Source organism: Haemaphysalis longicornis, unplaced genomic scaffold, assembly GCF_048455015.1.
Source record: "Haemaphysalis longicornis isolate Haplotype H1 unplaced genomic scaffold, Haemaphysalis longicornis Haplotype H1 scaffold_5, whole genome shotgun sequence".
NCBI classification, from domain to species: Eukaryota; Metazoa; Arthropoda; class Arachnida; order Ixodida; family Ixodidae; genus Haemaphysalis; species Haemaphysalis longicornis.
Window position 1 is genome coordinate 37532461 of NW_027526385.1, and position 23710 is coordinate 37556170.

Genomic DNA, 23710 nt, shown 5'->3' on the forward strand with positions numbered 1-23710 from the left:
CCGGTGTGTAAAACTCGCGCAGTACTTGACAAAGACTAGGGCAAGGGCCCCACACCATTCTGAAGAGCGAGACTTCCCGTAACGGTGCTCAGAGTTCCCACGCGAAATAGCGGGCACCCGTGATAGCGAACGTGAACCCATGACCCCGAATGTCGCAAAACTCCTCAATCATGCACGGTGTTTCGAAATCCTTAAATTACAAGTCTCACAGCTGTCACTGTCTCTCTCGTCGCATCTAATGTGCCTATAAATTCTGTCTCTTTCATGCCTTCGTACGCTTCTCTTTCTTAAGACACGAATAAATACTCCCGGTACAGGCACGGGCGAAATTCAGCTTGACAGCTCGGATAAAGCTTATGGCGAAATTCTGTGGAAGCTCCCGCTGGGTATTATTCATCAAAGAGTCGCGTGCCCGCTCTATTACTCAACGCATTGGTGGCGTACCTTATAAGGCTACGCTGGCAATTGTGGTGCAACGTGTAAATAGAGATGCCGAAGACTAAGACACCAAGAGAGCGGCGAGAATGCGGGAAGGAAGTGTTTTCCAGAGGCATTTTGCAGCGCGTGTCGATGTCGAAATCACGCGCGGCCTAACAGGTTATTGCCACTTGATGAGGTTCGTAGAATATGAAAGCGAAAGCAGGGAGAGAGAGAAAAAAAGATAAGCGATGTGGGATGACTACGCTAAACAATCCCGGAACCGCGCAGGTCTTGTAACCACTCTACGTAAGAGTGTGGTACAGTCAGCGTTTCTTAACAAATGGGCTTTGAAGGCCGAAGGCACGTAACGAACAGTTTAGCAAAAAGGCAGCGGTGAGGTGCGCGCCGACGTCACCAGGCTAGAGGAATTTCGGCCTTGTGAGGGTCGACGGGAGTGATTAACACCGGTGCAAGGACCCCGTTAACGTCACAACTTGGCGAAGCACTTCTGGCACGCGGCGTCGCCCAGCCACACACGGGTGAAGTGCATTGGGGATATTCGCTGAAACTGAAAAAAAAAAAAAACAACTGCGCAGTCACCTAATAGTGCCAAGCCTTAAAGCAAGTTAATGAAGCTCTGACAAGTAGTTGACTCATCATTGCGGAGCCCAGACGGTCACGTCGTTATGAAGGATAATTCTTTTATATCATATAAAGGAACCTTTATATTTTTTACTTCCATCAATGTTAGCTAACGTTTAAAAATGTTATGGAAAAACGCGACAAAAAAGAGGGCTTTGCCGCCTTTTTCGAGTCTTTTTCAATAATGTGTAAAAAGCAACTCGCCCAACATTCTATCGTGGTTTAAAAATGTCTACCCGGATGGCATTACGTAAGCAGAGATTCGACACGGAAGCACTGGTTAGAACGAATTTTGAACTAACAAGTGATTTTACATTTCAGGCAGAACAGAGATAACGCTTAACCTTCAAGTATATACCGTAAATACTTCACAAATCCCATGGCAAGATTCGTTGTTTTCTTTGAACCTAGTCTTTGCTAAGAGTTAAAGGACAGGACGCATTTCCTTCGCTAAGCAGATTGCTTTCGAGTATGTGTCGCATGACGCGCTGGTAATTGGCCAGGCGACTCTGCATTCGGTCCATTTGCAAAACCCACAAGAACACTGGTGGAAGAGCAGGAGGCTACTGGGGTTGCTTGCATTGGCATGGAGGAGTCCCTTGGTTGTGATATTTTGTGAATATTTTCTCGTGATTTTGTCGATACTCTGTTCACTTCTCAACTCGCCATACTCACTCGTACAATGCTCATAAAATTTTATGGTTGGAGCATTTATGCACAGGTTTGTGCTTTTACTGCAGATGAGAACAAACGAACTGGTAGTGGTCATTACCGCCGTGAGTTCTCTTGACCGGGGGTCTAATCGCCATTAATAATGCATTATTACACATGCTTACGTTTGCAAACAGTTAGTTCACGTCACCACATAAAACAGTATGCGTGTCTTTAACCTCGTTCTATGCAGATTGCGGCGGCAACCTGACGGCGCTGTCCAGGCCAGCACGACTGTACAGTCCGGGTTACCCGAAGGGGTACCAGTCCAACCAGCTCTGTCGATGGGTCATCACCGCGGACGGCGAAATCACGCTACACTTCGTCAACATTGAGATCGAGGAGTCACCCGGTTGCGAGTACGTACGCACAGACAGCGCGCATGCGCTATGGCTAGGTTTGACTTCAAAAGGCTTGACGAGGGCTTGGCTCTGGCGAGGACATAGACTTGCGATGGTCCTTCACGCCATGCATCACGGCGTTGCCAGAATTGGAGACCAAAGATGAGACGGCAGGTGGCTACGGGCAGATGACGAGGCAGTTTCATAATTGGGAGATGTAATCCATAGATTAATGCTGGAGCGATCCCGTTACAATGGTTGGACAGTTTGTTACCATATTGTAAATCAGAATTGACAATCTACTTGTGAGGCATCGTAAAAAGGTGCGAGCTAGCATGCGCTAAGTAACAGTGCGACTACGTGCAGAATGGGCCGCAGATTAATGAGAGTGGAATGTCAAAAAATAACAAAGCTGTCATACGGTTGGCGGGGTAGACATGCAACTAAACTAGTTCTCTCATCACCGATAGCGCGACTCACATTGCTGTGACAAAGTATAGAAAGGTCCCGAAACTGGAGAGCTCAAGGAGGGCCGTTACACACCAAAGCTAGTGATATTGTTGTTACCGACCAGCCAGATTCCTTTTATTGCGGTAGGAAACATGTCATGACAATATTGTGCGAGCACTATAGCAATGCAGTGAAGGATCTGCGAAGTTCGGAGAGAGATTCAGGCTATATTGGGTGTCCGGGCTATCATACACCAAGATTTTGCGAAGAACAATGGTGTTACTCCAAGAAAACCAGCGCATAATGTTTGCAGTACAGTGGAGTAGCGGTCTGTAATTTTTTCGTTAACGAGATATAAATAATTCATTGCAATTAATTATCTAAATCGAGAAGTACTGCCTTAGTCATTAAAGTATGAGCGAATAGCCAGTTTCGTAGGGCGCTTCAGCGGATGAGGCACAAACTCGGTCGCGATTTCTTCTTTCTTTCTTTTCTTTTTTTATTCTGGCTAACTCGGAGGGAGCCTGTTCGAGGGCATTACTTTACGATGTGGGCGGGAGCGCTGTCACGTGGTATTTTTCATATATGGCGGGGTTTCTTTATCAGTATAAATAAATGAGTACGCAATTCGTTCGTCGCTGAAAATGCCGCAGTTAGATGCCCCTCGTGGACACTTTAATGATTAGGACACTGCTTGTCGAGTTAGGTAATTAATTACAATAAATTATTTGGTCTCATTAACTAATAAATTACATGCCGATACTTCACGCTACTGGAGACATTATGCACTAGGTTTTTTTGGAGTAACGCCATTGCTCTTTTTAAAAATCTCGGTGCGTGATAGCTGGACCACCCTCTATAGAAAAGCAGCGCGACATTTGATACGAGGCTTGGTACGAGGGTTTATCTATGACTTGTTCAAAAACTCAATTTTAAATGGTTCTGCAAGCACGCGTTCTCAAGCCAGCAATACTAAATGATTTTTTTTCTGTTTAGGTATGACAACATCGACGTGCTCATCGGCCCGAGGCAAGTACCGACGGGCAAGATTTGCGGCACGATCACGAACAAGACGATCGAGACCAACGCCACGGCTGTGACGGTTGCCTTCAAGTCAGACGAGTCATACGAGGAGAAAGGCTTTTTTCTTGAGTTCTCCGCGAACACTGGCGTCGCAGGTCAGTCATGCTTCGAAGTTGTTCGAAATTTCAAACGTGGCAAGCAGAGCGTTTGGTTACAAATACGTGTGTGGTGTAATATCCGCTTCAATTAAGGTGGGGGAAGCACATACAGGGACGTCCATCATGTCTCAGAGCATAACAATGAGTCATAATTAAGATATCATTCGAGCAATTCGGACATCAAAGGACCTGGATAAGTCAGTGAGAACGTGATTAGCTAAGCGGCTTAGTTCGCCCAGTAATACTGCTCCTAAACGACGGAAGGTAAGAGAGCTTGTTGAACAGACTTTGCGCATCAAAACACTTGATTTGAAAAACTGGAAATGTATGCATGTCGAAACGTCGCTACCCTGAAGCGACAGGAACCGCGTTGTATGAGCGTACCGAGGTTAACTTGGACAATGTATTCTAGCTCAGAATTCTTCCGCCACATCTTTCCACTGAGTCCACATAGAGTTCCCACTTGCGTCCATCCGCAGCCATTCTCTTGGAATGTTAGTCCAGCGTTTGTCAGTCCATAGCATCCAGTGTCCACCGAAACACACATTTCCTCTCTTAATTTTAGCGGGGTTGTCTTTTACACGAGTGCTTGTTTCATGGACCATGGCTCCCGTTTCAAATCCCTAACTGTTCCTCCAATTATCCTTCTTTTAACAGGGAAGATGTTTAGCGAGCCGTAATTTTTCGTGTCCGCAGTTAAAAATACACAGAAAATAGCTGATGGCGCGTACTTGAGGACGCGCCTCGCGGCGAACGCTCGGCAGTTAACAAAACGAAGGAAATTCCAAGCGCTCGTGTGTGCATGCCTCGCGGCGGCCACCCAGCGTCCCCAGCGCATGTCTGTCAAGTTATATATACCCACTTAAGGAGATTGGCCAAGATTACGGCGACCGCCCGGCAGTTTAAAAACCCGAGACAATGCCAAGCGCTCGTGTCTGCGTGAGTCGCGGCGACCGCCCAACGTCCCCGACGAACGTTTGCAAGCCAAGCACACCCACTTAGGGAGGTTGGCCTAGACTGGCCAAAAAATATCCAGCGTTCGCCGAAATCATGGAAACATTTGCTCGGACCGAGAAAGACACGTCATAGCCTGGACCCCTCCAAGGTGATGTCCAATGATTATCACTTCCAAAAACATGCAGGAGGCTCACACTTATAGCAACAATGATGGAGTAAAGGTTCTTGCGGCAGCGAAGCATAAACAAATCGGCTGCAGTTGGGGACCTAAACCTTCGGGATGGTCGTGAAGGTTGCGTACAGCTTCGCTACCTTTAAATCTTACGCGTTAGTTTAAGCTTCCTTCATCTTTTTGTAGACATCTAAACTGAAGCCAGGCGATTTTGTCTTCACGGCGCTGTATAAGAGTTCTAGCATGTTCCTCTTGACGCCTGCAATCCTCATCACTTATACCACTCTATTCATAAACAGAGATTACCTATCTGTGGCGGAGCTACATGACGTGCTAAAGGGTATTTCCTCGCTTGTTGAAAAGCGCAGAGCTTGCGGAGCGCGAGTGCGGCGACACGTTCACCACATCGGAGGGCAACGTGAGCAGCCCCGGCTACCCGTTCGAGTACCCGGACAACAGCAGCTGCTGGTACCTCATCAACGTCCAGCCGGGCCACGTCGTCGTCATGCGGTTCAAGGTCATTGCGCTCGAGTTCGACGAGTCGTGCGCCTTCGATTACGTCGAAATATTCGACGGCGCTTCCGAAGGTGTGTATATCGTCGCAGGACAAGAGGTGGGACAACGCGATGTGCTATGGCTTTCACAGCAGCACTTTTTATAGCAAAAGCTTTCTTAGTTGGGCCGATGGCGTGCTGTCAAAAAACTAGTGCATTTCCCCATAGACCGGTTGGCCGACCAAAAAGCTCTGATAAGGTCTCTGGACAGACGTCGCGTGCGTGAAAGAAAGCACCCGCTGGCTGAAAAGGGTGGCTTGAAAGTGGCGAAAAAGAAATGGTCTTAGATAAGACAATACACGCATCGCTCATGAAGAAGGAGTACAATAGTATACCATTATCTCAAAAACAACGTATCGGGATACATTTGAATCGTTCGTAGATGCCTTTACTCAGTGCGAAAAAAACAGTCACATGGCTTCGTTGTTCGGTTTGATTTCGGCCTTTGAAGGTTTGATGATCAGTTGGACGCTGTTTCAGCGAACGTTGAAAGCACTTTTAGCAAAGGTTTTTTGCGAACTTTTGACGCAGTTTTGATTTGAGAAAGCTTCCGCGCTTCTCTCAACTTTTTTAAAGAAGGGATGGTAAATTTGTTTCTGTGCATAGGTGTTAAATTGATTGCGCATATTTAATTGGAAAGACAGACTGACGACAGACGATTAGAAAAATGATATGTACTTTTTGTTATGTTGGATGCGGCATAATTATTGAACCTTTCGGTCGTACCTCCTTACTAATCTTGATTGCTTTCTTGTCTTGCAAATAAGTAATGAAATTCAAAGTACACAGCTTTCAGTAAACATGTGTAGAGCCGAAAATTGAATCTAGGCGGTTAGACTTCGTGACACTACCTCATAAGCTGGCTCAGTGTACGCGACAGTTTGAAATACTCTCATCATGCATAAACATGCAACAACTTCGTGGCGGCGAGAATTTTTTCTAGATTTTTTACGAATCTGTTGCCTCCGCTACTCAAGCGCCCGTAAAACAGCGTAGATGCTCTAACAGGCTCCCCAGTTACGGTCGTTACAGAGAAGAAAGAAATGCAAAGTAAAAGAAAGTTTCAAGGGTGAGCCTGCATTACATTCTTTGGTATGGCGATGACCTCGTTCTTACTGTTGGTTGAGAACTGTGCATGCTGCAAGTGGTAATATAAACTGTTCAAAGAGTTTTTGCAAATGTCTGCATTCCGGCTCCTAAGAAATCCTTTAAAAGCTGAGAGGTTTCTCGTCGTATAGCTACTCTACGAAAATCAGTCCTCCACGGGTGACAATATGTAATGAAGACAGGAATCAACTCTTTCCAAAAGGAAAATCACTGAAATCACATAAGTGTCATGCAAATATTTTTTTTTTCAGATTCCCCTTCGTTCGGGAAGTTCTGCGGGGACTCGCAGAAGCGGATTCTGCGATCAACCAGCAACAGCGTTCTAGTCCACTTCAAGGCCGACGACCTGCTGAGCAACCGGGGCTTCCTGCTTCAATACGAAGCCAACAGCGGAGGCATCAAAGTCAGTCACGATGGAGGTGAGAGTTCGTCAGACGTCACCTTGTTTTGTGGTTGCTTTGACTTGTAAACGCCATTACGCAGAATGCATTTTATGGTGGGAACAGGTTGCATTATAGTAGTACAGTAGAACTCTTATTACAGCGGGAGGCCGATATGTAGAGTGGATTATGTCAATCTGCTTAGTTGGTCCAGGGCAAAAAGAATTTGACATGGTAGAGCGACTGTACTGCATAGGCGGTGGTCTCGTGTTCGAACCCTGGAGCAGCAAGAACTTTTCTTCAACTGCGAAGTTTCTGAAAAGCTGTACAGCGTTTCCTTTGTAGCCCTACGGCTGCATTTGAGGTGGATGTCAAACTTTTCTTCGCAGAAACTTCCCCCACCTTTGGGATTTCCCGTAAATCTGATAGATTAGTTCGGCTAGACTCGACGCCAGACTCATCACCCGTATTAAAACTTTGCATAAGAACATACTTCCAATATTTTATTGAGTTCGCGATTATTCCGAGCGGACGGAACCACAACCTCGCCATCTAGACATCCATTACGTAATACGTTATTGTGCCACTGTGTTCAAGGGTATATGGTATTCCGCTACTGAGAAAAATGCCGTTTCTCTGATGAAGGCACAAAAAGACACACACGCTCATCCCTTGGGTGTTCAAATTAGGCTGTAGCCCTCCCCTACAGTACGCCTGATATCCAGGAGCAGCTTCGGTACATGATGTCCCATTATTACAATACAAAGCAGCGTCAAGTTTTGCATAATTCTATCGCCTTACTTATTAAAGAAGAAAAAAACAATAAAAAAGGCAATTCTTGGAGTCTGGGACAGGAAATGTACAAAAAGCGACGGGAGATACCAGAAGCGACCTCCGGGCAACAGTGAAATAATGGCACGTACGTCTCTACCTAATGGACTATGAGAAGAAAAAGACAGTTGCCACGAGTCGCTAAGTCTGGCTAGAGTGGAGGGCTTGGTGAAACAGCCGCATTACGAGGCGCTTGCGCAACTTTCTCGCGCGTTTCCAGTTGCGTGAAAAAACACGCTTTGCCCGTGTCGTGGCTTTCGTCACGCAATCAGGTCGTAACAGGTGTACATCGCTTTCCTTTGTAGCACCACTAGCGCGGCAAACACAGGAAGGCACGTGCGTACCTATGCAGGGGTGTGAGCTCAGACGGGCAGTGTGCCGGCGCAAATTTCGCACTATTTACAATAACCTTTGGGTGGATATTTCAAAAGGAACTAACGATAGCTCTGACCGGCCTTTCGTAAGACACACTTAAAGTAAACGCTCGTGCTTAATAGTAACAGCAGAAAATTAACAGGAATGCGCGATATATAAAACACCTGTGTTTCTTTTTGTAAGAGACAATGATGACAAAATACAAGTTGGTTCTTTAAAAAAAAACTTCTTACGGACTACCAGACAAAGAAAACTCACCTTTTACGCGCAGAACGTGGATAATTTGACATCCTTACTGCTGAGGTTAGTCACATCTCACCAAAATTTTTTTCTTTTTTTACAGTCTTAAAGAACACAAAAGTAGTTCAATCTTTCTGGTTGCACTCCGTTACGCAATTAAATATATGCAATCAAGCTGCGGAATCAAAGTTATGCAACCAAATTGCCTTCATCGTGCATTGGCCACCAGATCCTGTACAGTCGCTCATAATGTAATACATTATAGTCATTGATTGCGTGATAAGCTACTAGAACTTATAAAAAAGAATGAAATGTCGGTTTCCCAGTATTGGCGGTAGTTTTGCCACAGCTTGAAGTTCAGCGGAACCATAGTCGGCGGACAGGTGTGAACAACAGCTCTCTGCAATGCATTTGTTCGGTAGGACTTCGCAGGTGTCTAGTAAAAGCAAACACACCCCCCAAGGCAGTTTACACTGGAACGAACCAAGACCCAAGTAATACAGGAACAAAAAAGAAACAGACCGCAAGAGCAGTATCCCACCTGTTTCTTTCTGTCCCTCATCGTACCGCGCTTGTGTTTTACCTGAATTATGTATCGACTCGCCGAGCAAAGCATTTCATTGAGATTATAGAGGAATTGTTTTTAAGCGTGTCTTTTCCAATGACTGCGAAACACATTAGGGGTACGTTTTCGCTTTCAGTCAGTCTGCATACCTTGCGGACGTCATATTGCGGCAAATGTAACGAGTGGACCACCGACTAACGGCACACTTTGCAGTTATCCACTATGAAAACACCGTAAATAACGGGAAAAGAGTAAATGGCCAACGACGGGGGCTGACTAGCGAGTAAATTTTATTGCAAAAGAGTCAGGAAGTATATAAGGGAAGTACAAGAGAACAAGCACTTAGCAATAACGAGAAAGAAAAAAGAAACAATACGGTAGGATTATGATTGCGAAGCAATACTGTCGTGGGTGATGCTACTGCTTCAAAATCATATGCGTACCATGTTGTTTGTTTTTATTTCTGGTTATTACTATGAGTTTGTGCTCTTGCACGCCCCTTATATACTTCCTGTTTCTTTCGCAATAAAATTTACTCGTTAGGCAGCGCCCGTCGTTGACCGTTTACTTTTGTCTTTTGTACCGCTACTTGTCCCGTTTTCTTCGCGGATGCTTACCGACCCGTACAACTTCGTACATTCGTCCATCCAGCTTGCAGTTATTCACTGGAGCATTGTTCTCACAATTACTAAATTGCATCATATTAACAGCTGCATACTTGTCAGAATTGTGGCATGGCCTAGTAGCGCATCGCAATAAAGTCCTCGTTCAGTTACGACTAGAAGCTCTGTAATTCCAACGCCGGGGTCAGACGTGAAAACGAGCATGCATTGCAGCCTAACCAGAGCGTCTATAGCAAGTCGTTTCCAGTGACCCAGTTCATTTCACAGAAGAAAAAAAGGGGATTCTACATAGCAGCGCGAACTCTGTGGTTATTGTTGGTTTCGGGCGTCACACACGTATCTGGACGAAGGGCAATTCACAATTAGCAAGAATGTCTTCTTAAAAGATCCACAGGCATGTTTGTTACCCATGACTTGATTGATTGATTGATTGATTGGAGGGTTTTAACGAGCCGACGAAACGCAGGCGATGAGGCGCGCCGTAGTGAATGGCTTCGGATTAATTTTGACCTCCTGGGGATCTTTAACGTGCGCCGAAATCTCGAACAAACGGGCGTTTTTGCTTTTCGCCTCCATCAGAAAAGCGGCCGCCGCAGCAGGAATCGGACCCACCCCATGAATACGGGTAGAGGAAACAGGTGGGACAAAGTCTCTCATCATTTTGTCACTTACAGGGCCCAATCGGAGGTCGGTTTTAAATGGTGATACGGAACATCGCACAAAAAGTTTCTTCGCGTCACAGGTTATAGCAAATTAAAAAAAATTCAAATGACGTGAAACAGCACAGCCTGGCGAATGTCCAACTTGGAAGTGAACGCTTTTTTTATTACTTGGATATCGCACAAATTCTCCTCTTGGAGATTAAAGTTTTTGTTGCGTTGCGCCTCGTCTACCAAAGTGTCTAAGTGTGAGCGAGTGCTTTGATTGACATAGCCGTAGCTGGAGCAGTGACTGACATGTCTCGTGCTCTGTAGGCTGCGTCGTAGCATCAGACGCGGAGAACGGCACTGTGGCCACGCCCAACTACCCGAACAGATACCCGGCCTCGGCCCACTGCTTGCTCGACCTCGAGGCGCCCCGCGAGAACAAAGTGGGGCTGAAGTTCGTTGACTTCTCCCTGGAGCCAGACGCCAACTGCACCTTCGACTTCGTCGAAATTTGGGACGGACACAAAGAAGGTAAGGGACAGCTGCTTCAATTAGCTACCACGACACACAGGCGGGGTTCTTTGATGTAGATGCGAATAGACATGAAGGGGCGTAGCCCCCTGCGCTATTTCGCAAGCATTATTTTAACTAACACAGGTAACCTGGAGACTGGGATAAATTATTTACGTCCTGGAGCATGATTTAGTAAATTATTTGCAAGTACAACTTGAATAGGCTACTGAAAAATGTTCATAGAATGTTCATAGGAAGGTACCGCAAAGAAGTTTGTACGGTACGCTTAAGATCATCAACAGCTGAAAGTATCGCTAAGGTGTTTCAAAGGGTTCAAGCAGTTTGTTTGAACATATTGTTGCGTGGCGGCAGGACGAATGACAAGAACAATGGCTGAATGCGAAGCGATGTATTTACATGATAACATCTATCACAGCACCAAGCAAAGCCACGCACCACGCACACAAGTTCGTCCTCTTCGACTTCTCTTCGTCACAATGTTACCGCACAAAATTGTTTTTAAGCCCCTCTATTGAGTTCCTCGCATATGGCGGGCAGCTAGGCTACTACAGGCCGGCTGAGTGTGTAGCGTTGACGCCTGCGACTGGCGCCAATTACACGAGACGATTTGGTTAAAATTGTCCTTACTTGCGCTGATTTCAGAAACGCGCACTGCTTTTTGGGTAGCTATGAACTGCACGTTGATGAATAACACTTTTTTGTAAAGTCACACTTTGGAATTTAACAGCTATGACACTGTGTAGTGTTAGGAAATAAAAAAAAAATCATTCATTCTTTTGGGTTATCAATCTTCGGGGTCTTCAAAACATGGCAAGAAAAACATACGTTTTGCACACCGATTTTATCTATAAAGTGTTTACTGTAGGATACAATCATCTTACCGTAGATATTTGCTTGCAGTTTTTATACTTCAGTGGCAGCGCTCAAAGTCACGCAGTTAAATGGTCGCACGATTTGATGATTGTCATTACTTTCGTAGTGCACTGTGGGCTACCAAAACAACATTACGCTTAACAATGTTTCTACGCAGAGAGATTACCTTGCATTCCACTGCTGTACCGCAGAAAACTAACCAACCCCTCCCATAAAGAGAACGCGTGAAGCTTGTCGCCAGTGTGTAAAAACCAAACCAAAACTAAAAAACTCAACCCAACACTTAACCAAATCCAAACCCATCCCCAAACAACCCCGGCCGAACCCTAACCAAACCCCACCCAACCCACTGGCTCAGCGTGACCCGATCTAAGAGAAAACCATACCACACACACAGCAGGCAAACAATCTGCCCTCATAATCCATTCAAATTCATCATCATCATCACCATCATCTTCATCATCACCAGCCTATCTACGCCCACTGCCGCGCAAAGGCCTTTCCCATCATTCTCCAATTACCCCGGTCCTGTGCTAACTGCGACCAATTTATCCCCGCAAACTTTTTGATCTCATCCGTCCATCTAACTTTCTGCCGCCCTCTGCAACACTTGCCTTCTAAAATTAGCCCATTCCAAATTAGCCTTTCATCTCCCGGCGTACACTGCGGCCTATGAACTGCAGTGTCCGTGCCAATGGCGCTGCTGTAAATAGAGACAAAAGTCCGCAGCGCGCCCATTTCAAATTTGCCGCTCGTCTCCCGGCGTGCGGTGCAGCCTATCAACTGGAGCGTCCGTGGCACCGACGCAGCGCAAGAATCATCTCAAACGCTTTGCATATAGTTGACGTGTCCGAATGTCGCAATCGCATAAACGTCGGCTTCATAACGCGAGGGACGCTAGTTCGATTCGACCACGGGAGGCGTTTTAAATGCAGAGCATTTTTTAGCCTCGCCTCTTCCTGCGTCGGACGGCGTCAACAGCTCCGCGTCCGCAGCAGGTGCGCCTCTCCTCCTTCCCTCCTCTCTCTCAACAGCAGCTGGTGCGCGCATGCGTCGTAGTCAGCCCATTCGCTCCGTCGCGGTCTCGGCGTAACAGGTGCGTGATAGCAGCGCGGTGGGGCGTGAAAGGGCGCGCGCTGCTTGCGCACGCGCGCTCTCCCCCCCGTACTGCTCTCCCTCTACTGCGGGCGCTGCAAAAATAAAGCGGCTAGCGGTCGCTCGTGTCTCAGTCACTGCGTTGCTCCTTCCTTCCTTGGTTGACGCTCGCTCCACCCTAACGCGACTTTACTCTCCTCTCTCTACCCCAAACCAACACCAACGCAACTACGACCCAACTACCCACCCTAACGCGACTTTACGCGGCGTTAACGACCCCCAATGCTCGGCATTTACTCGTGTTCCCCTCGCGGGAAGGCGCGGGAATTTTTTTTTTTTTGAGCACCCTCACGAGCTTCCACGGCACAAGTGATTCCTTCTAGGGTTTGAAAAACATTGTCTATAGACAACACCGTAAAACAATTCATAAGAGGTTCCGCCACCTATGCAGGTGGCATCGCCAGTAAAAAACTGGCCCCTAAGAAATACAAACGTCCTATTTATCAAGCGCGCCGTAAACACTCGGTGGGGGGCCCAGATTAGCATTGCTTCACCTGCAAAGACGGAAATGGTCGACCACTGTTTGAAAAAATGGTCACGCGTTTGCTTATCTCAACACAAAAACACTAGCGCGTGAACAGCCGTGGGCCACCAGAAAAAAAAATATGAAGACGTCATGGTTTATTCGCCATGACCCAAGTGTGTGCAATGTTAATCGTGGCTCCCTTCCGGAGTTTACGGCGCGCCTGATAAATAGATTCTTTTGTCTCTTACGAGCCAGCTTGATACCGACGCTGCCACCCGCATATGTTGCGAAGGATCTAATAAATTGTTTTACGCTTTTGAGCAAATCCAGTCTTTTTGAAACTTAAGGATAGTGTCTCCTGGCTGTTCTAACATTTTTTCACAAGGGGGTCAATAGAAGCTTCGCGTCAAAAAATCACAAAAAATGCGTCACCCTGTACAAATCGAAAATGCGTGATTTTGCGCGACAACGTTTCAAGAATATATAAAAAAATATCAAAACAGAAAATCTTGAGCATTCTGAAGCGTTTAGCGCATTTTTAAAATCTATTGCGTTGTGGTGTCGTTGGCAGCGAAGTCCTAGAAACGTGGGAGAACCTTTGCGCCTCAGTGCGTTCGCAATAAACAAAAGCGTGTTCCTTCAAAGAAGCGACCAAGCGTGGGATAAAGGTGAAAGCATTTCCTTGACGGAGCCAGATACACCCACACAAACGCAAAAGAAGAAATAAAAGAACAAACTAAAACGGAACGTGGAGCGTACAGCCGTCGAGGAAATGTGAACTGCGCGGGGAAACCACGCGAAGCGGGTATATAGTGGCGACGAATGATGCGAAGTACTTTGCCCAAGGAAGTGCAAGAACAACTTATCTCCATGTGCTGTTCCGAAAAAAGCAAATAAGAGCGAAGGGCAAGGGCAACTGCGCCACTCTAGAGCCACGTGGACTTTGTAATTATGATTTTCGGGGGAACCCATTTGTCTCTCATCTAGAATTTTTCCAAGAAACTTCTCTCATTCGAGTTCTGGGCTAGTAGCTCTGCATTCACACTTACTCTAATGCGTTGTTCCGTGACACTGACGCTTCTGTTTGCATTGCTTGACTGCACTTGAAGGAGCCATGAAGTGAAAATACAACTTTGTTTAATTTGAAAGAACTAGGATTCAGTATCTCACTCAGCTCCATTACAGCCACAAAGGATGTTTTTTAACAAAAAAAGCGAGAATTATTAAAAACACTTTCAAATTTTGCGCCACAGTGATACGGGCCAACAATAAAACAATTTTCAGTGCGTTAACTGCACGTTAGCATTCAAGTGATGCGGTCAAATGGAACTAGAGGCCCCATTACAGACGTCCAGTCATGTGTCATCGCGACAGGTCAGTTAGGTGGCCGCCAATCGCACAAACAAGGTTCCATGACGTCATAGGAAAGTTGCGGGAAATTGGCTAGGGGGTCGCGAGTGCTTCACACGTTTTGTTTAATATCTCTGTTATTTGTTCGAAGATTGCGATGATATTGGTATCATTGTTATCGGGACTAAGCAGTCTTTCTAATAAACCCAACTTGTATTTTGTCTTCATGGCTCCTTTAACACTTTCGGTGCATAGGTTGTAATTTCACACTATCCTCTTATTAACCGACATTGTTTGCCGTACTAAAGGAAGAAGCATGCACTTGAATGAAAAAAAAATAGCCCAGCTGCAATGGCTTAACCTCGTGAACGCTGGTGTGAACAGCGAAGCTGCCTGGCGTTCGACAATCGCAAGGCTAAGCCTCATAGCACTTCTCAAAGCAAGCAGATCGGTTCCCGCTCACACCAATTCATTTTTGCCGTGTTCCACTGCTCATGCCATCTACTAGAACCTTTTGTTACTTTCGAAGTTAGATTAGTGCCACGAGTGGGCGCTGTAAGCACTTTTTGTTTTGTCACGGCGTATTTTTAATTGCGAGAGCAATTGCTAAAGCAGGAATCAAACAGCCATGTATTCTGAATTAAGAATAATGCAAATACACTTATGTACTGATCTCTTGCCTCAAATGTGCTTAATTCTTTCTTTTTGCCCGACAATTTCAACAAATATGAACATTGCCAGCAGATGTTGTAGTTTAGAAAAGCTTTGCGTATATAACAGTCTCGTTAATGCATTCGTTTCAACTTGCTGCACGTGTGCTTGGCGCTTGCTTTCCTCTTCGCAAGGCCATGTCTTCTACACATTGCTGCGATAGCGTTGCCACATTTATTCCCAGGAATGCCTCGATCAAGAAGAGCTTCACTGTTAAAAATTGCCGTTGTCTCACGAGGAAGCCTCGTGAAGAAATATGTAAGGACTGCAGTCCTCTAAACTGCTGCTGCAAATTGTCCCCTATTGTGGCCCCAGTGGGGTCGCCGCTTCGCAGAACATGTCGATACATTTTGGCAGTCCTGTGATTGCGCATCGCAGTCTATGCGCTCATTTACCACGTAATCTTGTGCCACACATTCATGACGCGGAAGAAACACGAACCATTAATTTTGTTCTGAACGATTCCAAGCATGCTCACGTGCCCAGCCGCCATAAGCCCAGCCCCTCCTCCCAGTATACGTTATGATCGATGCAACTGAGGTTTCATGGAGGGCCTTGATTTTAGGGGCGAAGTCCTTTAGGGGCTCGGGCTGTCGGCATCTCCTGTCGTCGTCGTCGTCGTCGTATCTCACCTGACGTAGTCACGGTACTAAAACACCGGGACACTCACTTTCCAACCCCTCGCGCTAGAACGCTTCGTTCTTCAAAGACAGGAGGCTTTTACAGCTAAGCTGTATTCCTCTACCCCCCAACGGCTTCATCTCCGTGGGTAAAAACGCCAAGGTGCCAAGAATACACTTATACACTGCATTCTCCGCCACTCCCCAGGTTTCACGATAGTGAAGATGGCCCGGAGTTTTTCCTTGCTGGATGCTCAAGACAATCGTTTTTGCATATTCAGCGTGATGATCAGATTGTTGACCAGCAGAACGGCCTATGAGGGAGCATGGGATTAGGGAGTAGACGCAGATATGTTAGAAATTTCTTACACCTATGAGGATTATCTGTTGTTGCAGGCTGCTGACTTTCTGTGCTGCAACCTTTTTTTTATAATTCATAATTACATGGTACAAGGAGGCCGGTGACCGGCGTTGTCAACATCATTCCCTGCCATCCATGCATGAATCATGTATAAAAATTTCCTCTCTCGTTTCTTTCCCCGCTGTGACTAGGATGGACATCCCTCGGCAGACTGTGCGGAGACAGGGGCGAGATGAAGGAATTGGTCACCTCGGAGAACAGGATGCGATTGAAGTTTTACGCCGACAACTTCTCCGAGTTTCGAGGCTTCAAGGCAAATTTCTATCTGATCGCCACGAAGGGTAAGTTACGGCCCAAATGGGGGCTGTAAATATTATTTAGATAAATATGCGCTCGAATCACGGCAGTTTATACAGGTTGAATTGGCTGGGATACGAGCATACCGTCAGTTCACCGCATGTTCACTGCGAAAATTGGTAGGCCACACGTTATGCTACAAAAGTGGGTCACAGGTTTGATGCTAGACCTGGCACTTTGAACTAGTGTCTTTTGGCGTGCAGATTCTCACACCGTTTGTTCAATCTGAAAGAGAAACTGAATAGATTAAAAAAGTGGAGAGTTGTAACAACACGGGTTTCCTAAACACTGGCTCTTCCTTCAGTAAAGATCAATGATTGCGTTGTTAGAACGATACAGTTCAAGTGCCTGCATGTGGATGATGAAAGTCATATTTATGTGTAACTTTTATCTTCGAAATATAACTCCAACAAGCAATAACTGAAAGATATTTTGAAATAAAATGAACTATGCTGACCATTCCCGTTTTTCTAAGATTAAGAGGCGTCCGTTGTAGATGGAATAGTTACATTAGTTATGACAGTAAGCCGGTATGTAAGTTGGTAGGAAGCACAAACTGCCAAGTTGCATAGGAACTGTTAGCGAACGCTAGGTTTTACAGCTAACCGTAAAAATTTCATATGCCCCTACATATTTTACTGGAGAGCTTCTAAAAAGCCAGCACGTACGACCAGAAAAACCTTACGCAAACGTGAGGTTTATTATTTTTACTCTTTATTATTTCAAGAAAAAAAAACGCGGGAATAAAATACTCGTAAAAAGGTTATTACATTGTGCAAAACGAGTGTACAAAGACCATTTTGGTAAGTTAACCTTGTTAATTTGGATTTGGAAGGATGTAGTTACAATAAAGCGGTAGAAAATATTTGCCCTTCGGTAGCATTTTGAGCTATATTTATTTGTTTTGTGGGCAAACAATTTTGGCAGACATCGCATGGGAGACACTTTTTTTCTTCGAATGAAAACGAAGAGCATGACCTACGCACACTAAAGTGATTAAATGTAGCGGTAAATATAAACGATAGCGTCGAAGAACCGATAAAAGTTGATGGGAATCTTTTTGTGCAAGGAAGTGCTGTATAAAGCGCCATGATGATGTCCTGGGGACTAGAAGGGGAGGATACAGCCATTCGGGTTCAAAAAATTAAGGTTTGTGATAAGATAAATTATTCGGACCATTCTACGGGCATACTTATCCGAGATTGAATGAATGAAAGTGCACATCTGAGTTTTCTGAATACAAACGTATAAACGTCGAATTCATAGCGCGGTTGCGGAGATGAACCGAGGATTCAACGGTTACTATAGCTGACACAAATGAATAGATGAAGGAGGAGACGTTTTACCACAGAAACAATACAGGTAAATAATTTGGAATTTTATTGTTGTGGCGATATGCCTTGCATGATGGTACAACGAAGTGACCTATTTGCACTTGATAGCTGTTCCATTTTATCACCTACTTAAATACAAGGGCTGTAGCCGGCATTTTTAAATGGTCGGATTTTATGCTATCCATATTCTGCAGAATGCTGGCCTTTCCAAACGCTGAGAGTAAGTTCACTTATTAGGGCTCATTGCAAGCAAAGCTAAAGTCCATACATCCGGCTAAAAGAGCCATGTTATTCTTATATTACCGTTTCGTTTCATGTCACCTCTACATACACGGAAATAAATGAAACGGAAACCACGCATTTATATTTTCTGGGCCAAACTTAGCGTGGTATCCCAGCCGGTAACAGCCTTGTCACTACAATCAAAAATAAATTAGCAATCTGCTCAATAGAACGCCCTTATTTTGTGCAGCGAAACCAGAGGTGGAAGACTCTAAGGCCGTGGTACCTCGTAAGCACTCCACGGTGCCCGCTCGCGAGCTCATCGAAGAGATATCGCCTGACCAGACAGTGGCTGGCGATGACCAGAAGATACTGAAGTGCCAACCAAAAGTACCCGGAGCAAACGTCAAGTGGTAAGCGGCAGTTACGGAAGAACCGGCGCTTCTCTGCACTTGAGAGTACCAGGTCCTATAATGTTTTAGACCATACTTGGCTGTAAACTGTCCCAGACCTTTACCGACCGGTATTGGAGCTCGGTAGCAATATTGTCTCACTGTAAAAATTTGGTGCTAAAAATTTCCAGCGTTCATTTTAAAGTGATGCGTCCCGTTTCAGAGTCAGCTGTATAGCCTTTGCATCGAGAGATCATTGCGTCCATCGGGATATATTATCCTCATGGCGAGGTAATATAAATCCTTGGTTGGGAATTGTGAGCATCTTGAAATATCTAATAAACAAGGGCAGCTACTGGTCCACACACGACAGAAAAATATGGCAGCATATAAGCACGCAATAAAGGTAAACTGCGGCAGCTGTTGCTCTTTAGAATGATTCGACACAGGAAAACCCAATTAATTAGGCTTCATAATCACCTCTTGGAACAGCTTTGTTACTGAATATAAGTGCACCGTAATCTAACATGAAGCCTGTGAACAAATTTCATGCTGTACTACATTGTATCGCAATACAGCATGTCATCAGTAGCATCCTTGTGTTTGCCAGTGGTTGTATATATAGTTCAAGCTTTGAATAATGCCTTTATAGTTCCGGAAACATTGCATAAAATATCAAGAACACAATTTTTTTTTTCGAAAATAACGTAAAAACTTTCGGAACATGAAAGTTGCCTCGGATGTTTCTTCAGCATTTTATTTTTATTGCTGGCAGTCTGCGTTCAAAATGGAGATATTGTCTCAGCGATGCTCTTCTGTTTTCCCTGTAATAAAGACTGCTTTTAACTTACTCCTTTAATGATCACGGGGTATCTAAACCCGTCTATTCATTTTTTTTTTGCCCCAGAATGAAAGCCTTCTCTGCATTCGCTCAAGAGCTTTAAGTTTCATATTTAAAGGAGCACTTTGCTACTTATTGACAGCCTTGAAGAACAGTATCTTCCCTTGGTAGTGTCAATAGGAAGAGAGGAAATGGCTCATCTTAATTCATTGCCATCTGGTCAGGTTGAAGAATCAGACGGTGCTCAACGGCACCACACCCCTGCCTCACCTGTACCTGGTGTCTGCGAGTACACTGTGGATCCGACGGATGCACTCTGACCTGGCCGGCACATACACCTGTGTTGTCTCCGCAGAGGGCCGGGAAGCCACGGCCAACACGCTGGTCGTCATGGCCGGCACGAAGCCCAGGAGCAAGTGCAACGTTTGTGAGTATCCAGAGGGGTTGTGGTCATGTTTTGGTCCTACCAAACTCATGTCGACGCAGTTGCAGTCTACGCAGCAATATTCGGTAGTCTTGTCGTATAAGCTCAATTCACAGATTTTACATATTACATATTACATTTTGCAGCTTTTACATTTACATATTGAAACTATCACGTCGTAAAAATGCAGTAAAGGTGCAGTAGAGACGGGTTCATGTTGTGGGTCCCAACCTGCTCGGATCATGCCAGACTACTGAAGATTTGTGAATGAAGAGTTGATATTGAAGCGACGAAATTGAAGTTTTGTGTTGTTACGCGTTAGCTGAGCGTGTTTTGCATCTGGCTTGTCTGTTGAGCAGAGCAGAAATGTAGGTCTTCGCCCGATAATTTTTTTGAAAATCGTGTGGGGCTGTGGCTCCAGTGGCCAGACAGCTATGTGTTAACTATAGACCAGGTGAAACACGCGCACTCGGGGATTTTATGAGTCGTTCACGCGTGGAGTACCGGCCGTCACCAGGAAAAGTGCCTATTAGAATTTAACACTCAATAAGCTCGTGTATAGAACTCTAAATAGACAAACACAAGAAAGAAGGGCCCATAACATGGTTAACGGATTCTCTATCCTCTGCATTCTTAGTTAAAAATGTGGAAAACAGTGCGAATTAATGGGACGCAGAGTAGAAGACAAACACACGGCGCTGACTAACAACCAAAATTTATTGCTTGCAGGTTGCTTAAATACACAGTAAAAAAACGCAGAAAAACACAAAATGAAGAAAGGTTCTTGTCAAATAAATCATTAATCACATTCATCGATAAGTATGACCCAGTTATTCATACGAAAGATACATGATTTAATTCTCATACAGTAACACATACGGTTTGCTTACACACATGTCGCCACTCAGACTGATGTGAAAAGCTTCATAGATTTCACGTGGTTTTTTTCCTCCGTCAGACGTGGTTTTCTTCCTGAGTCTTGTACCTTTTGAATGCGGTACTACTTGTTGTACTGTTGCCTGTTGCACGTGGTACTGCTTGTTGTTATTGGCTGGTCGCCCTGCGCCGTGCAAGAACGAGCGTGTGTTTTTCAGGTACTCGCAAGAGAGAAAAAAAAAACCTATTCATTTCATTTTTTCGGTATTACCATTTTCAGGCTTCTTTATGCGCTGTTTCGAACGAAGGGGAAGGAAAAGACCACTGTTCGTTTGGTTTGATGTTTACTGAAATAGAAATAGAAAGTAACGGACAGGGTTTCACGCTGGAAACAAACAAAAGCTGTGAATACGGTGAGGTTAAAATAAGTACCGATGAGTTAAAATCCGCTACATATTAAAGCATGAATACCGAAGCTGTCATGGGCATTTACCCTGCCTAGTGTTCAGATGTCACCTGGCTGGTCTGCAGTACGGGGAGACATTTTCCGGTCACTCGTAATGGGAATATTGGATTCCTCACCAGGCTTCGTCACGCTCCAAAACTTTAAGAAGGCCTATGAAATAAGGTATTGTAGTACAGAAATACACCAAATCGAAATTCACTTCTTTAAAGAATTACCACAAATGCTTCTTGCGCGTACTGAATTCACGATGCTTTATGATGGCGAGAAGGCGATTTATGGTGCATTTGTAGGAATGGCTCACACCTCAGTAGGTTTTGGGCGATGCATGAACACCGGCAACGTTTGGCCTGATTTTTTTTCATTCCAACACTCTTCAATTTTTGTTAGTATTTTCTTGTACCAAAGCACGCTGAAAACCCACCAAATGTGCAGACCACCAATTCACGGGCATTTGGCCGCTTACTTCAACAAAAAAGGCTGCTTTTGACGATTAATCGCAATCTCCGGTAAGCTGATATGCTCGCAAGAGAAAGAAGGCAGTCCTAAAATACGATAAAAAACCAGTTGAGGTGTAGGTTACGCCGTCACTGTTCTCCAAGACAATTCAAGTGGCCCTGGCGATGTTGGGGTTGCTGTTACAATGCCTAAAGTTTGTATATCAGATTGCTGATGTCATGGTTGGCAAGAAAACAATAGTTAAAACTGGAGCCTGGTTAGATAGGCGACAACTACGGCCCGCAGAAAAGCTCAGAGATATGCCCTAAAGTGGTGGCTCATGTTCATGTTTCAAGCATGTGCATGACAAAGAAACAAAGAATGCGCATATGCGCATGAGTAACCAACGTTAGCTCTGTTAAATGGTGTACCTTGGCTTGAGCTGTGCCGAAGTATTTTTCCAGTCAGGAATCAAACAATTGGATGGCAGAAACACAAGCTATTGTTCATTATATATCATGACCTCTTGCAGATTTCCGTAAGAGTCCCAAAGACCAAGAGATTCCCCATGGCGAGACTGCAATCATGCACTGTACGGCACAGGCGCCACAGCGACCATCGTCCGACGTGAAGATTAGTTGGCTACGGAACGGCCTTCCTTTCCCGACAAGCTCCCGGTACCGAGACCTCGGCAATGGCCTGGTGTACATCAGCGACGCCATGCCCAAAGACTCGGCTGTGTACACGTGCGTGGCCACAGACCTTCGGAAGAACTGCACCGTCCAGGAGTCTGCCCTACTACGAGTGCTGCCCAGGGTGAACATCGAGGAAAGTGAGTTACGCTACGTGCATTCCGTGATTTTGTGTAGTGTCGTCGTGACTAGTTCAGAGCAAGCATTACAACAACTTTATAGGTTAAGCCCCAGTATTGGCCATGTGATTCGTGTCAGCTACGCTACGTGAAATAATCATGAGCCGTGAGCATCCTGGGGATAAACATGCAAGATTGTCGGAGTTTTGATACCTTTCGGCCGTTGTTCGGATCCTGCAGTTCATCGGCTAATAAGTGGTTACAACTTATCGGAGAGGCTTGGTATCTGAGTGTGTATATGACGCCGCCTGGCTCGCGTAGCGTTGCGAGCCTTAATCCTTGTTTCAGCGCGTCAAGCGATGCCATGTCAGGAATTAGGCACCTACTACAGATTTTATAACGGCTCTATTTCGCGATACGAAATATGGTGAGACATCCAACTACTGGGATTTCTCAGTGCGCCCTTGCGATGTCAACTACGGGTTAGATTGCGGTGGCGCTATCTGTAGTGTTGTGATGGCTGAACTCCTGTAGTCAGACAAAAAAAGCTCAATAAAACTTACCCCAACGCATGTGTCTACTCAACGTTAAAGTCGGCAGATACGGAGCCTGGGGCAAGGGGTGGCACTTGCCTGTTGAACTTTATGAAAGAAGAGCGCAATGATGGTGTTGTGTACCAAAAGGTTGAAAGTATTTTTATAAGTGTAATTAGAATCGCGCACTAGCCGACCATAAAGGACCAAAGTACAGCCATGCACTGAGTAAGAGTTCCTTGAGATCCTAAGACCTATAATTTCAAGTTTCCGCCTGTTCCCAGCGACACCTGCGTCACACGAGGTGCTTGTACTGCAGCTAAGTTTGATGGGTGTAGATGGGGCGGCTATTTGTTTTCTGTGCAATGAAAAGTTTCTTTCGACGTATGTCTATAGTAAAGTCCAATTTTGCTGTCGTCAAAGCACACAATATTCCCGCAATATCATTTTCTAAGTCAATAATACTGTTGCAGTTGGAATTGCTCACTTGTTAGATTTTTCGTTCCAATCTTTATTTCTGTATTTCTTGATTGTCTTGAGCGCTTTTGGACATCCTAGGCACCACGGTGATTCTTTTACTTTTGGATGTAGCATATCTGGAATATCTGTCACCCATCAGGGAAGGGTTTTACGTTGCCATGTAGGTCGGGTCTTAACCTCTCAATTTAAATTAACCGCCATAAATGGATAATTCTAGTTTTAAGCCATACAAATCGGTTGTCCGGCTTTGTCAGCGTCGATGCCTTAGGACAG

The 23710-nt window shown here is 45.2% G+C and overlaps 1 protein-coding gene across 1 annotated transcript in view; it reads left to right on the forward strand.

Annotated features, from left to right (window-relative positions):
• Nucleotides 1-23710, forward strand: part of LOC144138061 (mannan-binding lectin serine protease 1-like) — an 83909-nt gene that overhangs the window by 47746 nt on the left and 12453 nt on the right. The window contains exons 3-11 of the mRNA XM_077670135.1: nucleotides 1967-2132; nucleotides 3561-3742; nucleotides 5243-5461; nucleotides 6787-6954; nucleotides 10524-10727; nucleotides 16458-16607; nucleotides 18430-18592; nucleotides 19637-19839; nucleotides 22146-22445. Coding sequence (XP_077526261.1) covers nucleotides 1967-2132; nucleotides 3561-3742; nucleotides 5243-5461; nucleotides 6787-6954; nucleotides 10524-10727; nucleotides 16458-16607; nucleotides 18430-18592; nucleotides 19637-19839; nucleotides 22146-22445 — 1755 coding nt within the window. The remainder of the gene's footprint in view (nucleotides 1-1966; nucleotides 2133-3560; nucleotides 3743-5242; nucleotides 5462-6786; nucleotides 6955-10523; nucleotides 10728-16457; nucleotides 16608-18429; nucleotides 18593-19636; nucleotides 19840-22145; nucleotides 22446-23710) is intronic.